Here is a 19,258-nt window from a genome sequence, read left to right as displayed (position 1 = left end):
TATTCAATCTTTTCTCCTTCTCCCTCTCTTTCAAAAAGTACTGCTGCCCAAAAATTATCAGAGGCATCAGTCTGTAAAATAAGAAAACCATTTCCTGGGGGTTTGAGTTCTGGGAGATGTTGAGATTCTTCTTTAAGAAGCTGAACTGTTTTGGTAGCTTCAGATGACCAACCAGAATGAAGATGTTGACGAATAGGAGCAGTTTTTTCAGAAAACCTAGGAATATACTTATGTACATAATTCAAAATTCCTAAAAAGTGTTGAATCATCTTCACATCTTTCAATTGATCAGGAAATTTAGAGAGTTTAGTTAACACATGTGGTTGCATCTGAATTTTTCCACAACTAATATGAATTCCAAGAAAATCTATGCTATCTTGAAAAAGACACATCTTCTTTTCTGAAAGAACAAGACCATGAGTTCTTGCTTCTTCCAGAAACACTTGTAGATGTTTTTGATGTGTTTCAAGATCCGGTCTATGTCCAAGATTATCATCAATATATACAACAATAAAATCATATTTGCCAAAGATATGATCCATCCTTCTTTGAAAGAACACAAGAGCATTCTTCAATCCAAATGGAACAACTCTCCGTTGAAAGAAACCGACAGGACAAGTGAAAGCAGTTTTATGGCGATCTTCTTCCTTGATCTGAATCTGATAATAACCAGATTTCATATCAAACTTACTAAAGATCTTACTGTTCTGGATCTTCTGCATTATTGTTTCTTGACGAGGCAGAGGATAATTAAAACTTTTAGTGATCGCATTCAATGGTTTATAATTAATAACCATCCTATCTTTTCCTCTGACTATTTCGGAATGATTTCGAACTAGGAATGCAGAACAAGAGTAGTGAGATCCACTACGTTCAATGAGTTGAAGATCTAGCAATTCATCAATCTGCTTTCTGATTTCTTTTTCTTCAGCTGGAGTACAGGGTATTAGCTTTCCAGTTACCCCATTGTCATGTAGAGTAATAATCTCTTGTTGCGGACTTTCAATACTCCAGAATGCTTTAGGATTTTCAGAACAACATTTTAATAATTCTTCATTCAAACTTAATTTTTCTGGGGACCAATCAGGATTTCTATTAGCTTTTTGTGTAGGCTGGTTCTTCTCAGATATCTGCAAAACTTCTTTCCAGTCATGAGATTCATTCTTTGATTTTCTGATACCTATTTTCTTTTGGCTCTGTTCTTTTCTTGCTTCAGAATTTTCCATAACTAGCCTTGGGACTGCTATTGCCTTTTTCTTAATGTTACAGATAATTTTATCTTCGTTGATAGTCACAGGCAATACTGAATTGATAAATGGCATTCCTAAGAACAGACTTGCAGAGGCATCATAATGTTGTATTGCAGACATTTTGACAATACTCCCCCCAATTTTTAAAGAAACATTATCAACATAATGGGTGAGATTGACTGAACCACCAATAGTTTCAGATACCAAAATATGCTGTAAAGGTTTCCATAAACCTTTAAACAAAGATGGACGAGCAAGATTGTTAGATCCACCCGTGTCTATGAAAGCATCAACAGATATCCATTCTCCTCTTACTTGGACTTCGACTGGGATATACAGGAGATTGTTAGACTTGACAATCTTTTTAAGAAAAGCATTTTCTTCAGCAAGAGCAGTAGTATTTACAGGCAGTGATGAGGAGGATGACGCGACTGTTTTTGGATATGGACAAAAAGAATTCAGCAGGGGTTGTGAAGGCAAGGAATCTAAAATGGGAATTGAATTCTTAGAGTCAGTTGTGGTCACAGTGTCGACAGAGGAGTCATCTGAGTATTCTTCTGTATAATCTTCTGAATCATATTCATCACTATAATGAAGCTCTTGATCACTAGGTTCACTTTCCCATGCAGAATAGCAAAGATCCATTTTCTGACTGACATCAGGAATAGATTCATTATCAGACAAAGAAGCATCTGTCAAAATATATACATCGGACACTTCATCTTGAGAATCAACGACTGACCAATTATCTACAAAATCTCCAATTTCTATACAAGCTTTTAACTTATTGGAATAACTCTTTGGACACTTACGAGCAAAATGACCTTCTTTCTTACAGATAAAGCAAGCGTTGTCTCTCTTGGGCTGCCTTCTCTTTTTCAGATATTTGAATTTTCTGAATGGTCGCCTTGGATTTGCAACACGCTTTGGTCTGTATTTTCCATACTTTTTAGATCTTCTCTTCTTAAAAGGGGTCCATGGAAGTACCGAACGACATACATTCAGATTTGGAGAAACATCATGGATTTGTTTTTGCCAACATAAATATTTGACCTTTTCCTGACATCTGAATAAAAGATCTATCCAATAAGTCTGTTCTATCTTTTTACCTTGGATTTCGAGATCTTTCATTATCATATCACCTAACTTTCCTGGCAACTTAGACAAGAAGGAAATCTTTTGATTAGAACCATTGGTAAGATTTGCTTTATAAACCTTTGACATATAGTCATTACCAAAATGATCCAAATCCTTTAAATCTTTTAATTCCTTTCTTGTTAAATCTGTGATAAGTTGCTTTTTCTGATCTTCAGGTTCAGGAACAAATTGTGTCAGCAATAAAACTTCTAATGTGGCTAAACGTGAAGCTGCAACATTTCTCCTTTCTTCTTCTGTCCCACCCATCCACCAATCATACACAATACTGGCCATTCTTTTTTCAGCTAGAAGGAAGATAGAATAATTATCCAACTTTGAAACAACTTGCATCTAGTAAAGAGCACCAATCCAGAGTCTAATGGATTCTGCTGGATTTTTGGATTTATCCAGATCTAGAACATATCCATATGAATTAGTAGATTTATCCAAGGGTAGAAGAAGATTTATTCCCTACTAATTCATCTGGATATGTTCTAGATCTGGATAAATCCAAAAATCCAGCAGAATCCATTAGAGTCTGGATTGGTGCTCTTTACCATATGCAAGTTGTTTCAAAGTTGGATAATTATTCTATCTTCCTTCTAGCTGAAAAAAGAATGGCCGGTATTGTGTATGATTGGTGGATGGGTGTGACAGAAGAAGAAAGGAGAAATGTTGCAGCTTCGGGTTTAGCCACATTAGAAGTTTTATTGCTGACACAATTTGATCCTGAACCTGTAGATGAGAAAAAGCAACTTATCACAGATTTAACAAGAATGGAATTAAAAGATTTAAAGGATTTGGATCATTTTGGTAATGACTATATGTCAAAGGTTTATAAAGCAAATCTTACCAATGATTCTACTCAAAAGATTTCCTTCTTGTCTAAGTTGCCAGGAAATTTAGGTGATATGATAATGAAAGATCTCGAAATCCAAGGTAAAAAGATAGAACAAAATTATTGGATAGATCTTTTATTCAGATGTCAGGAAAAGGTCAAATATCTATGTTGGCAAAAAAAAATCCATGATGTTTCTCCAAATCTGAATGTATGTCGTTCTGTACTTCCATGGACCCCTTTTAAGAAGAGAAGATCTAAAAAGTATGGAAAATACAGACCAAAGCGTGTTGCAAATCCAAGGCGACCATTCAGAAAATTCAAGTATCTGAAAAAGAGAAGGCAGCCCAAGAGAGACAACGCTTGCTTTATCTGTAAGCAAGAAGGTCATTTTGCTCGTAAGTGTCCAAAGAGTTCTTCCAATAAGTTAAAAGCTTGTATAGAAATTGAAGATTTTGTACATAATTGGTCAGTCATTGATTCTCAAGATGAAGTGTCCGATGTATATATTTTGACAGATGCTTCTTTGTCTGATAATGAATCTATTCCTGATGTCAGTCAAAAAATGAATCTTTGTTATTCTGCATGGGAAAGTGAACCTAGTGATCAAGAGCTTCATTATAGTGATGAATATGATTCAGAAGATTATACAGAAGAATACTCAGATGACTCCTCTGTCGACACTGTGACCACAACTGACTCTAAGAATTCAATTCCTATTTTAGATTCCTTGCCTTCACAACCTCTGCTGAATTCTTTTTGTCCATATCCAAAAATAGTCGTGTCATCCTCCTCATCACTGTCTGTAAATACTACTGCTCTTGCTAAAGAAAATGCTTTTCTTAAAAAGATTGTCAAGTCTAACAAACTCCTGTATATCCCAGTCGAAGTCCAAGTAAGAGGAGAATGGATATCTATTGATGCTTTCATAGACACGGGTGGATCTAACAATATTGCTCGTCCATCTTTGTTTAAAGGTTAATGGAAACCTTTACATCATATTTTGGTATCTAAAACTATTGGTGGTTCAGTCAATCTCACCCATTATGTTGATAATGTTTCTTTAAAAATTGGGGGGAGTATTGTCAAAATGTTTGCAATACAACATTATGATGCCTCTGCAAGTCTGTTCTTAGGAATGCCATTTATCAATTCAGTATTTCCTGTGACTATCAGCGAAGATATAATTATCTATAACATTAAGAAAAGGGCAATAGCAGTCCCAAGGCTAGTTATGGCAAATTCTAAAGCAAGAAAAGAACAGAGCCAAAAGAAAATAGGTATCAGAAAATCAAAGAATGAACCTCATGACTGGAAAGAAGTTTTGCAGATATATGAGAAGAACCAGCCTACAAAAAAAGCTAATAGAAATCCTGATTGGTCCCCAGAACAATTAAGTTTGTATGAAGAATTATTAAAATGTTGTTCTGAAAATCCTAAAGCATTCTAGAGTATTGAAAGTTTGCAACAAGAGATTATTACTCTACATGACAATGGGGTAACTGGAAAGCTAATACCCTATACTCCAGCTGAAGAAAAAGAAATCAGAAAGCAGATTGATGAATTGCTAGATCTTCAACTCATTGAACATAGTGGATCTCACTACTCTTGTTCTACATTCCTTGTTCGAAATCATTCCCAAATCGTTAGAGGAAAAGATAGGATGGTTATTAATTATAAACCATTGAATGCGATCACTAAAAGTTTTAATTATCCTCTGCCTCGTCAAGAAACAATAATGCAGAAGATCCAGAACAGTAAGATCTTTAGTAAGTTTGATATGAAATCTGGTTATTATCAGATTTAGATCAAGGAAGAAGATCGCCATAAAACTGCTTTCACTTGTCCTGCCGGTTTCTTTCAATGGAGAGTTGTTCCATTTGGATTGAAGAATGCTCCTGTGTTCTTTCAAAGAAGGATGGATCATATCTTTGGCAAATATGATTTTATTGTTGTATATATTGATGATATTCTTGTACATAGCCCGAATCTTGAAACACATCAAAAACATCTACAAGTGTTTCTGGAAGAAGCAAGAACTCATGGTCTTGTTCTGTTAGAAAAGAAGATGTGTCTTTTTCAAGATAGCATATATTTTCTTGGAATTCATATTAGTTGTGGAAAAATTCAGATGCAGCCACATGTGTTAACTAAACTCTCTGAATTTCTTGATCAATTGAAAGATGTGAAGATGATTCAACGCTTTTTAGGAATTTTGAATTATGTACATAAGTATATTCCTAGGCTTTCTGAAAAAACTGCTCCTATTCGTCAACATCTTCATTTTGGTTGGTCATCTGAAGCTACCAAAGCAGTTCAGCTTCTTAAAGCAGAATCTCAGCATCTCCCAGAACTCAAACCCCCAGGAAATGGTTTTCTTATTTTACAGACTGATGCCTCTGATAATTTTTGGGCAGCAGTACTTTTTGAAAGAAAGGGAGAAGGAGAAAAGATTGAATAAATCCTATGTGCTTATGCTTCTGGTGAATTCTTGAAACGCCAGAAAAACCATTTTCCTGCAGAAAAAGAAACCCTTGCTATTTTTAATGGTATTCAATTTGAAATCTATTTAGCTCCCGCCAAGTTTTTAATCAAAATTGATTCTATGCACTTCAAGTATTTTTTGACAGCAAAAATCTCAAAACATCTTGCGCGTGGAAGACTTTTGGCATGGCAAATGTGGTTTCAGATGTATGAGTTTGAAGTTGAATGGGTTCCTAGTAATTCTAATGTTTTAGCTGATTCTCTTACTAGAGAAATGAACAAGGTTCATGTTCACAGAAATGATATTTTTCATCTTCCTGGTAATACCCCTGCCGATGACAATTACAAAATATTTGTTCAAAGATTTTGCCTTCTTGATTTTATTCTAGGCGATGTGGTTCAAGAAATTAAAAAGATTGTTGGTTTAAGGTTAAGAAGAAACCAATGGATCCAAATATGCCAAGCATGGCAACATAAAAATGTTGGTGTTTTTCTAAATATGGATGAAGAGTTGGTAAAGGTTTATCCTCTACCAAACATGAAGGTAAAACTATATTTCAAAACCCTAGATGATTCTTGGACCAGGCATTACACAGATGAGATGATCAAAGTTTTGCAAATCTTGAATTATTATCAAATCATTGGTGGAGTTGATTTTTCTGTTGTTGTTTATGTTACTACAAAAATGCTAGATCTGGAAGAGATAAATATGCATGAACAAGTTGAACGATTCTTAAAATCTTTAAGGATCCCTGATTTAGTTGAAGAATTAGAAGCTGCTTTTCTACAACGAAATGATGAGAATTTTTTAGGTACTGATTCCTTCCCACAATACGAATTGTTTGCATCCTTTGCTGATTGGGAATTTAAAGAAGTACGATGCAGAAGAAGATTCAGGTTCGAGCCTCTTAATGTGTTGAGAGAACACTTCAATATTTGAGAACCTTTTCATCACCATGGGATTATCAAAGCATGGAATTTAGAAATCCCATAATTCCTAATCCTTTTTCACAAGTCTATGGATCTGACAGTATGGGTGAAAATACTCTTGCTACTAATTTTGAAGAAATTAAGACAGTGTCAAGTTGGCTTAAAGAGTTTCATACTTTGAAACTATCAGAAAAAGTCTCATTAATCAAAACATCAGAACCATTGTAAGGCAGACATGGAGTAATGAGGCCGATAATCAATCAAAAGGCACTAATCACAATTAGTGTTTCTTCAGGTAATTGATCTGATGATGTAGTATGCCTAATCAATCTGTTGTTATCTAATAGAGTATGTTCATCCATGATGTTTGAAGTAAATTGGCAAGAACGAGGGAATATCAGTCAGCATTGTAAACTATGGGTACAAGCAGCCATCGAGAAATCAGTCAGCATGTTCCAGATCTTCAAATGGGAATTATTGGTTGGAGTGGAGTTGTTAGTTCAGTCTTTGCCCGACTTTCGGAAAAGTAAAAAAGATTATTTTCTTAATATTGAGATTGATCCATTTGCTTATGTTAACAGATGGAATAAATATGATTATCTCTTTCCTCAAAAGAATCTAAGAGTCACGACAAATACGGTAAATTTTGACACAGGACAATCATCACGGGCACCACTCAAAGAGGAACCTTCAATAGCCATAACCAGCTCAAAAGGTAAAGAGAAAGTATCCGAGGAAAAAGAAACCGTGTTCGTAGACATGTACCAATATGCTCAAGAACAAAATGACCCCACTTGGGAAAAATATTATTTATCGTGGCTTACGTCATCTTGGGAAAGACAAAGGACCCCGCCAGATTCCGAGTTTGCTTCAGATTATGATAGTGACAGAAGTCCGACAGGACCTTGGTAGTGTGTTTTCTTTTTATGAGTGTGTTTGATTTATTTGTACTCGAGAATATTGGGTAAACACCGTCATTACTAAGTAATGTCAGACAAGGACCCTCAATTATTCTCATATGTCTTATAAATAAGTATGTTGTAGATAGTTTAGGCATCGAGTGTTTGGAGTGTGAGTGTGTGTTGTAATCTGAGCTCTCAAAGAACAGAGACTAGCAAGCTCTAATCTTGAGGCTTAACTTGGTATGTAATATTTTGCTTGAATTAATTTTGAAGCATGCTGGGCCGCCTGTCTGAGGACAGTTTTGTTCCAAGATCATTTCAAGGGGTTGAGATTGTAAAGCGCGTTGAAGAAGCGAAAGGTGTCGCGTTAGTCCACGTATATCTCAGGTTGAGGTGAGGAAGCTTTCGCCTTTGCGTCCACTTCAAAGGTTCAAGTAAGTTACTGAGTCCATCTACTCCATTAGCCTGAATGATGCACATTTAAAAGACTGTTGGAAACTGTTGACTGGAGTCCAAGGTCTTGATATGGCTGAAGATAGTGAATACTTTTCTGCAATTTTCCAAGATAATTATTCTATCTTCCTTCTAGATGAAAAAAGAATAGCCGGTATTGTGTATGATTGGTGGATGGGTGGGACAGAAGAAGAAAGGAGAAATGTTGCAGCTTCGGGTTTAGCCACATTAGAAGTTTTATTGCTGACACAATTTGTTCCTGAACCTGTAGATGAGAAAAAACAACTTATCACAGATTTAACAAGAATGGAATTAAAAGATTTAAAGGATTTGGATCATTTTGGTAAGGACTATATGTCAAAGGTTTATAAAGCAAATCTTACCAATGATTCTACTCACTATCTTCAGCGATATCAAGACCTTGGACTCCAGTCAACAGTTTCCAGCAATCTTTTAAATGTGCATCATTCAGGCTACTGGAATAGTCAGGAAATATGGTTCCATATTGGCATCCAGTGGACAGATTTCCCATAATGGTTCCTATTCTTGCACTATCATAAGTTTGATGACAGGTATCAAACAACTCAACAATACTTCTAGATAGGTTTTTTGCAGATTGAAGTCTATGGGTGCCATGGTCAACTAGAGAGTTGAATCAGTTTATGGAGGAGTTTGAAGATGGAGATGACCTTGCAGGGGTTTTCCAGCCTCCATGTGCTTTTTGCAACAACTATTACATCAGTTTTGTAGCTTTTATTCCTCTTTTCTCTGTGTTTTGGAGAAGAGACTTGTTTATGTACTTCAAGTGGATTGTGGTACTATTGATGCTCTTTGAAGTTGGAGTATGGGGTCTTGGTGCAAGATGCCTTTGTTTGCTAAAAGTTTACATGTTTGATTGTAGGTTAACATGTATATGGAGTGATAACTCTTGCAGAAGTTTGTTTCTTTGAAGGAGAAACTAACCATTCCATTTCTTAGCACTTTATGTACTCTTCTTTTCTAAACATTGAGCATAATGAGAAGGGGTCATGCCATTAGAGTTGATCCAAGGAGATGTAGCCCAGGAGGGGTGAACTCCTTTAACAATGGTTGGTGTATTACTGATTGATGCATGCTTCCATTCAATGTTTTAATTTCATGTTTTAAATTTTTCATGAAATTAACATAAGAAAACACATAAAAACTCATGTTTTTACTTGCTATTTTATAGTACAAATCTCAAGCACATTTTTGTATTCTGATGAGGATCTTAGCATAAAAAACTAATATTCCACATTCTGATAAATAGGGCAAGTTTGGGGTTTGTGTATCCACATTGCAAATTTCACACCAAAATCCTCTCGCTTACGCCAACAGATTAGCTGCACCAGTCACCATGTAATCTGTCATCATTATAATTTTGAATAACAACTTTCCCAACAATAATTTAAACCATTGATCATAATCCCAAATGGATTTGTCCCATCTTCGATTAATCTCCTTCATCTCTGTTGTGCACTAAGATGCAGACTTAGGCCTGTGAAACTCCTTCAATATCCCTTGCTTGATGTTCCGTAATGATCTTGGTTGTCTTGGTGGAGCAATATTCTTGTATTTCATGACTACCAAGTTAAGGCATGATCTCTAAAATTAGTCTCCAACTTTATAATCTTGGCATTGTCATCACGAGCATTATTGGCAGCCCATACTACCTCACATACAAATAAGCGTTGTTTGAGATCTCCATTCCTCGAACCAAGAAAAACCAACATCTTCGAGGTGTCTTTTATTTTTTTCTATCTATTAACTCTTGATTATATTTCACTAGATACAACTATTATCTCTTGCAATCCACTTCCTCCCAATTGACTACACTGACTCCAACTACTAGTTTGAATTCCTTTACTCTCTTTACTATCTAAAGTATGTAAAACATTACGTGGGGAATTTACCTCTAAATGAATAGGTGTGTGCAGGGTCATGGGTTCGACACAGGGCATACTCTTAACAAGATCATCGAGATGCATGTTTTATGTTATTCTTGGCCTAAATTGTGAAGGTTTCCCACCCTCTCTTGCATGTGGTATGCTAAGGTGTACTATGTTCAAACTTCTCTGGTCTCCACTAATCCTCCTCCTATGACCTCTCTCTATATCCTTTATTACGCTTCAATCAACTACTAGAACAATTGAAAACCTCTCTCCTTATCACTACCACCTCAAAACCTTATTCCATTGTGAAAAATACCGCTCTCAAAATATGTCATACTTTTCCTCCCATGTATTATCTTAACTCCTATGGAATACCTTCTTCTAATCTCATTCAAGGCTCTTTCACAGCTCCTTCATCCTCTTCTTTCTTCTACTACTAAATCTCTATCATGTTCCCTCATATTATCCCCTAGCTATCCCCCAACTCTGGCTCAACACATAAGGGGTTTAGTTGCTCATGGTATTGAATTCCACCCTCAAAACGCCTTTATCACACAACAACAATTTGAAAAAAGTAGGTAATGATCGAATAAACCTTCCTTGTAGTCCCTTAAAAAACCGTCTCTCAACAACACTATAAGAAATGATCAATTCGATCGCGAACCCAGTGGTATATTCTCCAATCACACTTTCAAAACAAAAGTTGGTTGCTATAGGGTTATTTTGTTCACAAACTATAGCATCTGAAATCGCTTAGGAGTCCACCCTTGAAGTTCAATTTGATGCCAATTTCTATTAAGGTCATTAAGTTTCTGGATTCACTTCACTAGTAACCCTAGGAATTTGGTAAATAAATTTTGTATAGATTGTCGATGAATGCGTACCACTATAGCCATTAGTCAATATTGATTGGTCGATTCCTGATCTCACCAATAGAAACTTCCTGTAGCTTTTCTTGAAACCACTGCCCAATTTCTTCCTTTGTAGGAAGCCACATCCCCTTCAATCATAAGATCTGATCCCAACAGCGGAACCATTTACTGGGGCTTTTCATTTCTGACTCGGATTCATGCATGAGATGCAACCAACAAAGACCCCACTAGATACTAGCCCTTTTTGGCAACCACTGTAGAACATACTAAGTCTAACCTAAGACACTGATAAGCGCCGCAAGAACTAGGCTTTTGTAGCAGCGAGGGGAATGGGAATCCAATATGGGCTATCATTCTACCATGCTTAAGACCAAGTTTAAATACTAACCCCGCTTGCAGATACTCATAACAAATGTGTGTCATTATCAACAACAAGAATTTTCAGGGAAAGGGGTGCATTGATTACTCTTGACAAGGAAATTCATCCAAATAAATAATAACATTGCAAATAAACATGTAACATAATAAAATCATCAATGTATGAACACAGGAAAACAAATATGGAGAATTCCAACCATTATCATTATTACCAAGAAAGAGTGTCAGATGCAATACATACAACCTCACCACAGTATTCCCCTCGGCTCACCAGCCTAATTTCAACGTTATAGACTTACAAAGATCAACCAAATAGGAAACCAACTAACTTACCAACCCCAATCCCGTCATCTCTTGTTGATTTATACCCAATTACATAGATGAAAATACCATGGGAAAAACCTAGGCATGCCATTACCATGGGCATATAAGCTACAATTGTTAAACTAGACCGAATAAAAGACACATACATTGATACTTTCAAACTTAATCATTCTTGCCTAGCCACTTCACGCATTGTGCTTTCTGTGTGGATCTCCACTCTATGCCGGTTTTTCACATTTTGACAGGACTACACAATGCTCTAGTGTGTTGTTCCTACTCCCACCCTTCTGCGCCCAGTATCATGACTGCTTCAAAATGTTTTCAATTCCACCAAATCAAAACTTTCCCCAACAGGTGAATTATTTATTTGTTGCAATATGTGAATGATATCTTTGTTTTTTTTTTTTTTGCATATATTTCTAGATGTTAAAATACCAAATATTTTATTTTTTGGTAATTTGGAATTTATTTTGTTAAATAAATAAATTGTTGGGAATAAAAAATTATGGTGAGAAAATTAATCTGGTTGGTATTTGAAAATTTAATAGTCAACACTAGGCTAGATATATATTTTATAGTGAACATTTTAAGTTGGTTCATATTGGAGCCAAAGAAAAAGCATTGGGTAGTTGCTAAATATGTGCCCAGGTATTTGAGTGGAAGAATGGAATCTGGTATGAAATACCTTAGAGACGGTGAAGTGAAGTGAAGTTGCAAGTGTATTCAAACTCATAGTGGGTAAGAAACGTAACAACAAGAAGAGAATTTTAGGATGCTACATTAGCTTGTGACTAGCAATATAGAATGGTTCAATAGGAAGCAAAGTCATAATACATGTCATCTAGCACTGTGATTTGTGAGGCCATTTGGCTTCACAAGTTACTTGCAGGTTTTTTTGGTTAAAAATTCAAACCTATAGTCATGTATTGTGACAATCAAAGTTGTATCAAAAAATTCTATGAAAATCTAGTATTTTATGACAAGTCCAAGCATATAAAGATCATATCTCACTTCATATGAAACAACATTCAAATGCAAGTAATGAGGTTGTAGTATATTTCCATTTATAAATAGGGAGTTGATATTCTAAATGAGCCCTTGGCAAGTGGTAAGTTTGAGGCATTTGGAGACAAACTTGGATTGGTGTACAATTCTTTCCTCACTAAGGAATGTTGAGAATTATATATCAGATAGAAACTTCCACATAGGTTTAAGGGTGAACATGCAAGAAGTAGATCAAGCTATTTGTGAAAAATAGTTATATTTTGTAGTTCAAGTAGTAAAAAATTGAAAGTTTTATATTTTAACTCTTAAATCTAAAAAAGTGTATCTCGGCCATGCGTGATTAAGATTAGGAATAAACTTAAAAATAGATTAAGATTTTGATTTTAGCTAAAATTACGAAGACAAGTCAAAATAGAGATTTGAACAAATAAAAAGGTTGAGCAAGTGAGTGAGAGAACATGTAATTAGGAAAGAGGTGTTTTCAGGCCATGTAATTCCATACAGGTGCCATACAATTTTGTATGGCCATATGGAATAGTTTCATATAGTCATACAATTGTATGGACATAGATATGTGTATCAGAAGGACAGACTATACAAGCACATGTACAATCCATATGGATAATCGTGAGTTGTCTAGGTCGCATATCTATACATCAAGCCATTCTCACTTAGCAGGTTATTCCATTCAATTTAGGGTTGATTTCATTAACTGTGCAATGCAATTTTTTTCTAGCAATTTGTAGGAAAAACAAATTATAAAGGAGTAATTAATTGTGCAGGTTTCAAAATGATTTTATGTTTCTATTATTTAATTCCAACATTTTTGTAATTAACATTATGGTTTGAAATTTATTAACTATTTTGTGATTAACATTATGATTTAAAATTTATTTCTCCATTAATTAAATTCTATAATTATTTTTCAAATAAAATGCTATAAATCTTAATCACTTAAACTTGAAAATTTTAACAAATAAGAATTATTTGGTTTATTTACCGGATAGACTGATAACAAAGTTCGTAGATAAACAAATAACATTAATGATAACTTTATTTCTCGACTGTAATGGAAGAGAAGGATCAGAACAGAGGAAAACAATGTTTAATAACATTAATGATAACTTTATTTCTCGACTGTAATGGAAGAGAAGGATCAGAACAGAGGAAAACATCATTGTTTGAATCTTTTGTTTGCCATAGTTTTGAACAGAATAACTTTGTCTGTTAATTAGTAAAGACCAGAAAATGAAAAGCAGTTGTGTTAAAACCTAACGATAGAGAAGTGTAAAGGATAGTAATGATCATTTCCTTTGTTTGAGATGGCTTTGAATAAAAAATGTATGTATTGAAAGTTAGATCAATGCCAGAGGAGCAGATCAATTATGATAGTATTGACTATTTATTTATTCTGCAGTGGAAGTGGAGCAATTGTTTTTATTTATATATATGTATTTATTTTAATAAAATAAAGTTAAGTTATCTTGTTTTGTTTTGTTTTTTTGCTTATTTATTTATTGATAAATCACGTTCGAAACTATCGACAAAACTCTAAAATTAAAAATTTTCCTAACATTTTAATTAAGAAATTATTCCTTTGGAATTAAACAAATACTAATGACCACCTTTACATTTCTTTTCTGATACTAATGACCACCTTTACATTTCTGACTTACAGTGGAACAGCAGAGCTGAAGCAGGGGGCATCATTCCTCATATCCTTTGTTTGACATAGTGTTGAACAAATAAAGTATGCTTATTCATTGTTAAAGCTCTATAATAGTTTGGATATTGTAATATGTTTACTCATTGTTAAAGTTTCAGAAAGGGTTGCATATTAAGTTTGAAACTGGGTTTCTCTAAGGTTTTATTGCTCTGTTCCATGTTTGAACATAGTGCATTTCAAAATTTCGATGGATGGCAAGAAGTATAGTAAATTGAATGACAAATGCTAAGGAATTTGGTCATATGACTGCATTTTACTATTTAAGAACATATAATTTAGACTTTGGTTGTATGACTGCATTTTGCCAATTAAAAACATATAAATTTAGCACATGTGAAGTACTGGAGTAATATTATAATACAGAGGATCCAGGGTTAAGTACTTATTCGTCAGGACTGTATATTGTGTTTTGATGGAACCTGAATTGAGTTTTCAAAAGTAGGAATGATACCAAGTTGAGAGCTCTAATGCTTTAATGGCTTATAATTCTCTATTCCTGACGTCATCCTATAATTTAGTTGTGATGGCAGGGACTTAATTTCTATTATTTTTTGTGGATTCTCTACTCTTGTATTCAAATATGGAGTCAGCAGTGCATAATCCAGATATCAGAGCGTCCAGCCATTTATTGCGAGGTCTCCGTTTGGAGATGAGTATCAAACACTATTCAAACTTCCATCAGATTTTATTAGTTGGGGAAGGGGACTTTTCATTTTCGTTAGCTTTGGCCAATGCATTTGGATCTGCAGAAAACATGGTTACCACCTCTCTTGACAGTAAAGGTCTCAAACAGTTTCTCCCACAAATTTATGTTTGGCTTTGGTTGTTCTTGTCCTGTGTATTTGCTATTGCTTTCCTTGTATTCTGATTCTGTCTTTATATTTATGCCCTTGATATAGATAAGGTACTACAGTTGTATAAATCAGCCCATGAAACGCTCTCAAATTTGGAGAAGCTGGGAGCCAATGTACTTTTTGGTGTTGATGCAACAACAATGGAGAAGCACCATATCATAAGAAAAATGAGGTTCCATAGAATTGTCTATAATTTTCCCCACGCAGGTTTCTATGGACGGGAATCTGCTAAGACAGTTATCAAGTAAGTTTATTGGCCCTTATATTTTCCTGTCATGTCAAAATTTATCATACCGAAATAACTATTTCTTTTCTGTTTTTCTAATCAAAGGTACTTTTTAAAAACTGTGTGAATTGGAGCATCTCGCACAATCGATATCAGAAATGTTATACACTATAGTAGCTGAAATCTGTTCTGCTATACTTGGCAGAAAGCACCGTTACCTGTTGAAGATGTTTTTCATGAATGCGAGGACTATTCTTAGCGTAGATGGAGAAATTCATGTTACTCACAAAGAAAGTGACCCGTATAAAAAATGGGAGTTGGTAAAACAGGCAGAAGAATGTGGATTGCTTTTGAAAGAATCAGTTCCCTTTACAGTATCTGAATATCCTGGCTACACTAATAGAAAAGGATCTGGGAGAAACGCTGATCGCACTTTCCCACTGGGAGAATGTCGAACCTATATGTTTGTCCTCGGGTAAAAGTATCCTTACAACATGCTCCCTGTGTTTGATATTTTCCTTTAAAAGCTTGTAATGTTGCATCGTTTCCTTATACTCTGAAACTTTCGTTTTGCAGTCCAGAAAACTTTATGAAACCTGAATCTGAAAGGAAACAGATAACTGCAGGTGAAATGGAAATGGCGTATTCAGCCAAAATAGCACAAGCTGATCCAGAGATGTCACTAAAGGATTTGAAGGTGAAATTAAATAAGGCACTCAATCAAAGCCATAAATTTGCAAGACAAATGGCTTACAAAGATCATCAGAGGGAAAAAATAGAGACAAGCCTTAAGGAGGTTAATTTACAGCTTAAATCTGAAATGCGGGCAAGGGAGGCTGCCGAAATAGCTCAAGCTGATTCAGAGATGTCACTAAAGGATTTGAAGGTGAAATTAAATAAGGAACTCAATAGAAATTATGAATTAATGAAGCAAAGAGATGAGATATTTCTCCAAACTCAAGAAGCTTTAAGATTACAAGTGGATGCAGTTAAGCAGAGAGACAGGATTGTGTGGAAGTCGAAAGTTGTATCTTTTGTCTTGGCTATTATATTTTTTTTCAATATTTTTTTCACCCGCTCAGCACCGCCTGAACCTCAGCAGCCTAAATCCTTCTGGATTTGAAGGGCAACTCATCAAATTTCGAAGGGACAGGCACAGCCACAATCTAAAAAGGTAAAAATTATTTTTTAAATCTATGAACCACCCTGAAATCTCGATAAATATAGATGAACAAACAGAGTCCGACATCCCACTCTCTGTTTTGATATTTGTTTGTAATTTGGGAAGCTGTAGCAAAACTCTCTGTTTTGAATTTTGTTTGTAATTTGGACAGCTGTAGCTGGGTTTTGCTGCGTCCCCTGACTTTCAATTATAGAGTTAACAAAGGACAAATGTGCATTCGAACCAATCGTTATTTTGGATTTAATGCATTTTTAAAATGATTTTTGTTTTTCGATAATGGCACACATGCTCATAATTTATAAACTATTCAAATTACATTGGCCCATAGGCGTTCACATGTCTTCCATCACACGTTATCCATGTCATTATCTATGCATTTTTTTGCCGGTAAAATCATAAGGGAAGAAAGATTTTTTAATTTGATAATTATTTGTGATTTTCTTAGTTTTTTATGGTTTTTTAAAATTTCTTTACGTTTTTTTATCATCTTAATTGTTAAAACAAAACATGAAAATCAATGACACAAGATGTAAGCTCTTAGACATGGCAAAACTCCTCTTTGAAGAGAAAACTCAAAAAACTTCTCTTTTTCAAGAACCAAAGCCAATGAGACAACCAAGACCAAGACCTTCCACCATTCACCAAGTCAGCCTCTCATGATGACAAACCAAACTTTAGTCAAATCTTCAAAAGTCAACTTAGATCAGTTCTCCAAAAAGGGCGAACTAGGGTCTCGGCCCTCTCTGCAATCTTGAGATTTTCAGCCTACACCTTTAGCCCTGCAACATGCCTCAATCTACTTCACACTTGTGGCAGAATGACAGAATTTCGACTAATTTCTTATTTGACAAGAGTGTCCTCTTCTTCATTGTTATCTTTCTTCTCTTTTAGGCTCTTTGAATTCTCTTTTTCACCTTCGAAAATTTCAAATTGAATCACCACTTCCCTGTCTCCAAACTAGGTCAAATCCTCTACAATATATAGTGGTTTGAAGCTAAGTTACCAGAAACTTCCCTCCCAAACCCCAGAAACATTGTTTGACGTTTCGGAAATGGGTATGATACGGCAGGGAAACATTTTAGTTTTTTGGAAACGTAGAATCTTAATTCTGAAGCGTTTCCATTTTTTTGGAAACGCAAGATCCTATTTTCAAATGTTTCGGGCATTTTTAAGGGTTTTGGATCTGTTTCTAGAGTTTCCTGACTTGGATATGATGTTGAATGCCATGTCTTATATGATTTTGTTTGATGAGGAGGCACCAATCATTGCATCTTCGAGTGGACATGGTAGCAATACTCCCACTCATGGAGAGGATTCAAATGATAATGTGAATCTTAATTACATGGATGAAAACATATTTGATGATATGTCAATGTAATTTATGATGATGCTTTTACTTTTGAGCAATGGACATTGAATACCATAATATGTCATATGATAGTAGACCATAGTTCACTTTTTTAATTTGTACTATGTAGTGTGTATTTACAATTATTAATTTTGGTGATGATGTTGATCATTGAAATTGGAAACGGAAACTTGATGATATGTTGAATGTTATAATAATCTCTAATGATGATGACAATGTTTACGCTGAATTGGTGATGATGATTTATTTGTGTGGAATTCATGATGATGATTATGTATTTTTAAATAGAGAATCTAGATTCTAAAAGATGAATGGTAATATGAAAGTTTTATTTTGTCATATATATATTTTTCCCCAGATTTTGTCATATATATATATATATATAGATGTCGTTTCCTTGTTGTATTGTATCCGGATTTTTTGAAAGTTCGTTGTATCCGTTTCAAACCCTGTTTTCGTATCCATTTCAATGCAACTTAGGTTTGAAGTTGTTCTTTGAGGCTGACTTGTAGAGTGAACATGCTGACTTGATGGTGGTGGAGTAGATGACCAAATTACATTAGTATATTTTTATTTATTTGATGCAAAATGCCCAATAAGTGTCCAAACCATAATGACAAGGAAATAGGCTCGTAACTCAACCCAAAAAGCACACAATGGGTGTTTTGACCTAGAAACAAAATAAATAAATAATGCATGAAACGCATGACAGTGAATACGTTTTCATTTACAAATAATTTCCTTTTTCTTTCTTTTGACAAATACATTGCATTATGACTCAAATACAATTATGAAGACCGATACTAATTACATTTCTCAACATATTATAAATTTGATACCTTGTTATTTGATCTTGCCTAAATTTATATCTTGTTATCTAATCTTGTTGTTGGACACCTAATCCTCAATGCGTTAGTGTGGAAGCCGAATGGACAAAAGGAGTCCAAGAGACCTTGGGATGTGAAACCCAACGGTCACATAATGTACTATAAATGTATATCTCTTGTTAATAAAGATTGCACTCTCATGATTTATCTTTCATATTGTTCTTGCTACCCATGTGTGTTTAACATGGTATCAGAGCAGGCGTATTCCTGCCCTACATAATTATTTTGAGCCATTTGTTTTATGGCCCTTATGTGTATGTGCATATCATTTCATGAATATTTTCTAAGCTAACGTGTCATTTCTCCAGCGCCATTTTTGGCCTCTCTCTGCCATTCTGAATCTTCTCAGTCGTAATAATCTGCTCTCTGACTGCCTGAAGGTCTGTCCATGAACGTTTGCTGTTCTGCATATTCCATTAAACCGTCGCCTGACATGGTACCTGCGCCTAGCATTAAACCGTAGCCTGCATTCTGCTAAACTTTGGTAGCCTGTTCATCTGGATGCGCTGACACCTGCGTCTGACATAACT

General features: G+C 35.0%; 1 protein-coding gene across 5 annotated transcripts in view; it reads left to right on the top strand.

Moving 5' to 3' along the window:
• Positions 1-16,644, top strand: part of LOC149172703 (25S rRNA (uridine-N(3))-methyltransferase-like) — a 63,826-nt gene extending 47,182 nt beyond the window's left edge. Inside the window, exons 2-6 of one of the 5 annotated variants that reach the window (XM_089427791.1) lie at positions 14,162-14,233; positions 14,803-14,991; positions 15,109-15,307; positions 15,495-15,764; positions 15,866-16,644. In XM_089427791.1, the coding sequence (XP_089283917.1) occupies position 14,233; positions 14,803-14,991; positions 15,109-15,307; positions 15,495-15,764; positions 15,866-16,412 (1,206 nt within the window). In that variant the 5' untranslated portion in view covers positions 14,162-14,232 and the 3' untranslated portion in view covers positions 16,413-16,644. Of the gene's footprint in view, positions 1-14,161; positions 14,234-14,727; positions 14,992-15,108; positions 15,308-15,494; positions 15,765-15,865 lie in introns of all 5 variants that reach the window. The other 4 variants (XM_089427788.1, XM_089427787.1, XM_089427790.1 and 1 more) reach the window with 4 other exon arrangements.
• Positions 16,645-19,258: the final 2,614 nt, after the last annotated feature.

Source organism: Pinus tabuliformis, chromosome 4_2 (assembly GCF_031772625.1).
Source record: "Pinus tabuliformis cultivar Carrire ecotype Pingquan chromosome 4_2, CPIR1, whole genome shotgun sequence".
Taxonomy (NCBI): domain Eukaryota; kingdom Viridiplantae; phylum Streptophyta; class Pinopsida; order Pinales; family Pinaceae; genus Pinus; species Pinus tabuliformis.
Note: the sequence above shows the minus strand (reverse complement) of the source record. Positions and strands in the feature narration are given on the sequence as shown.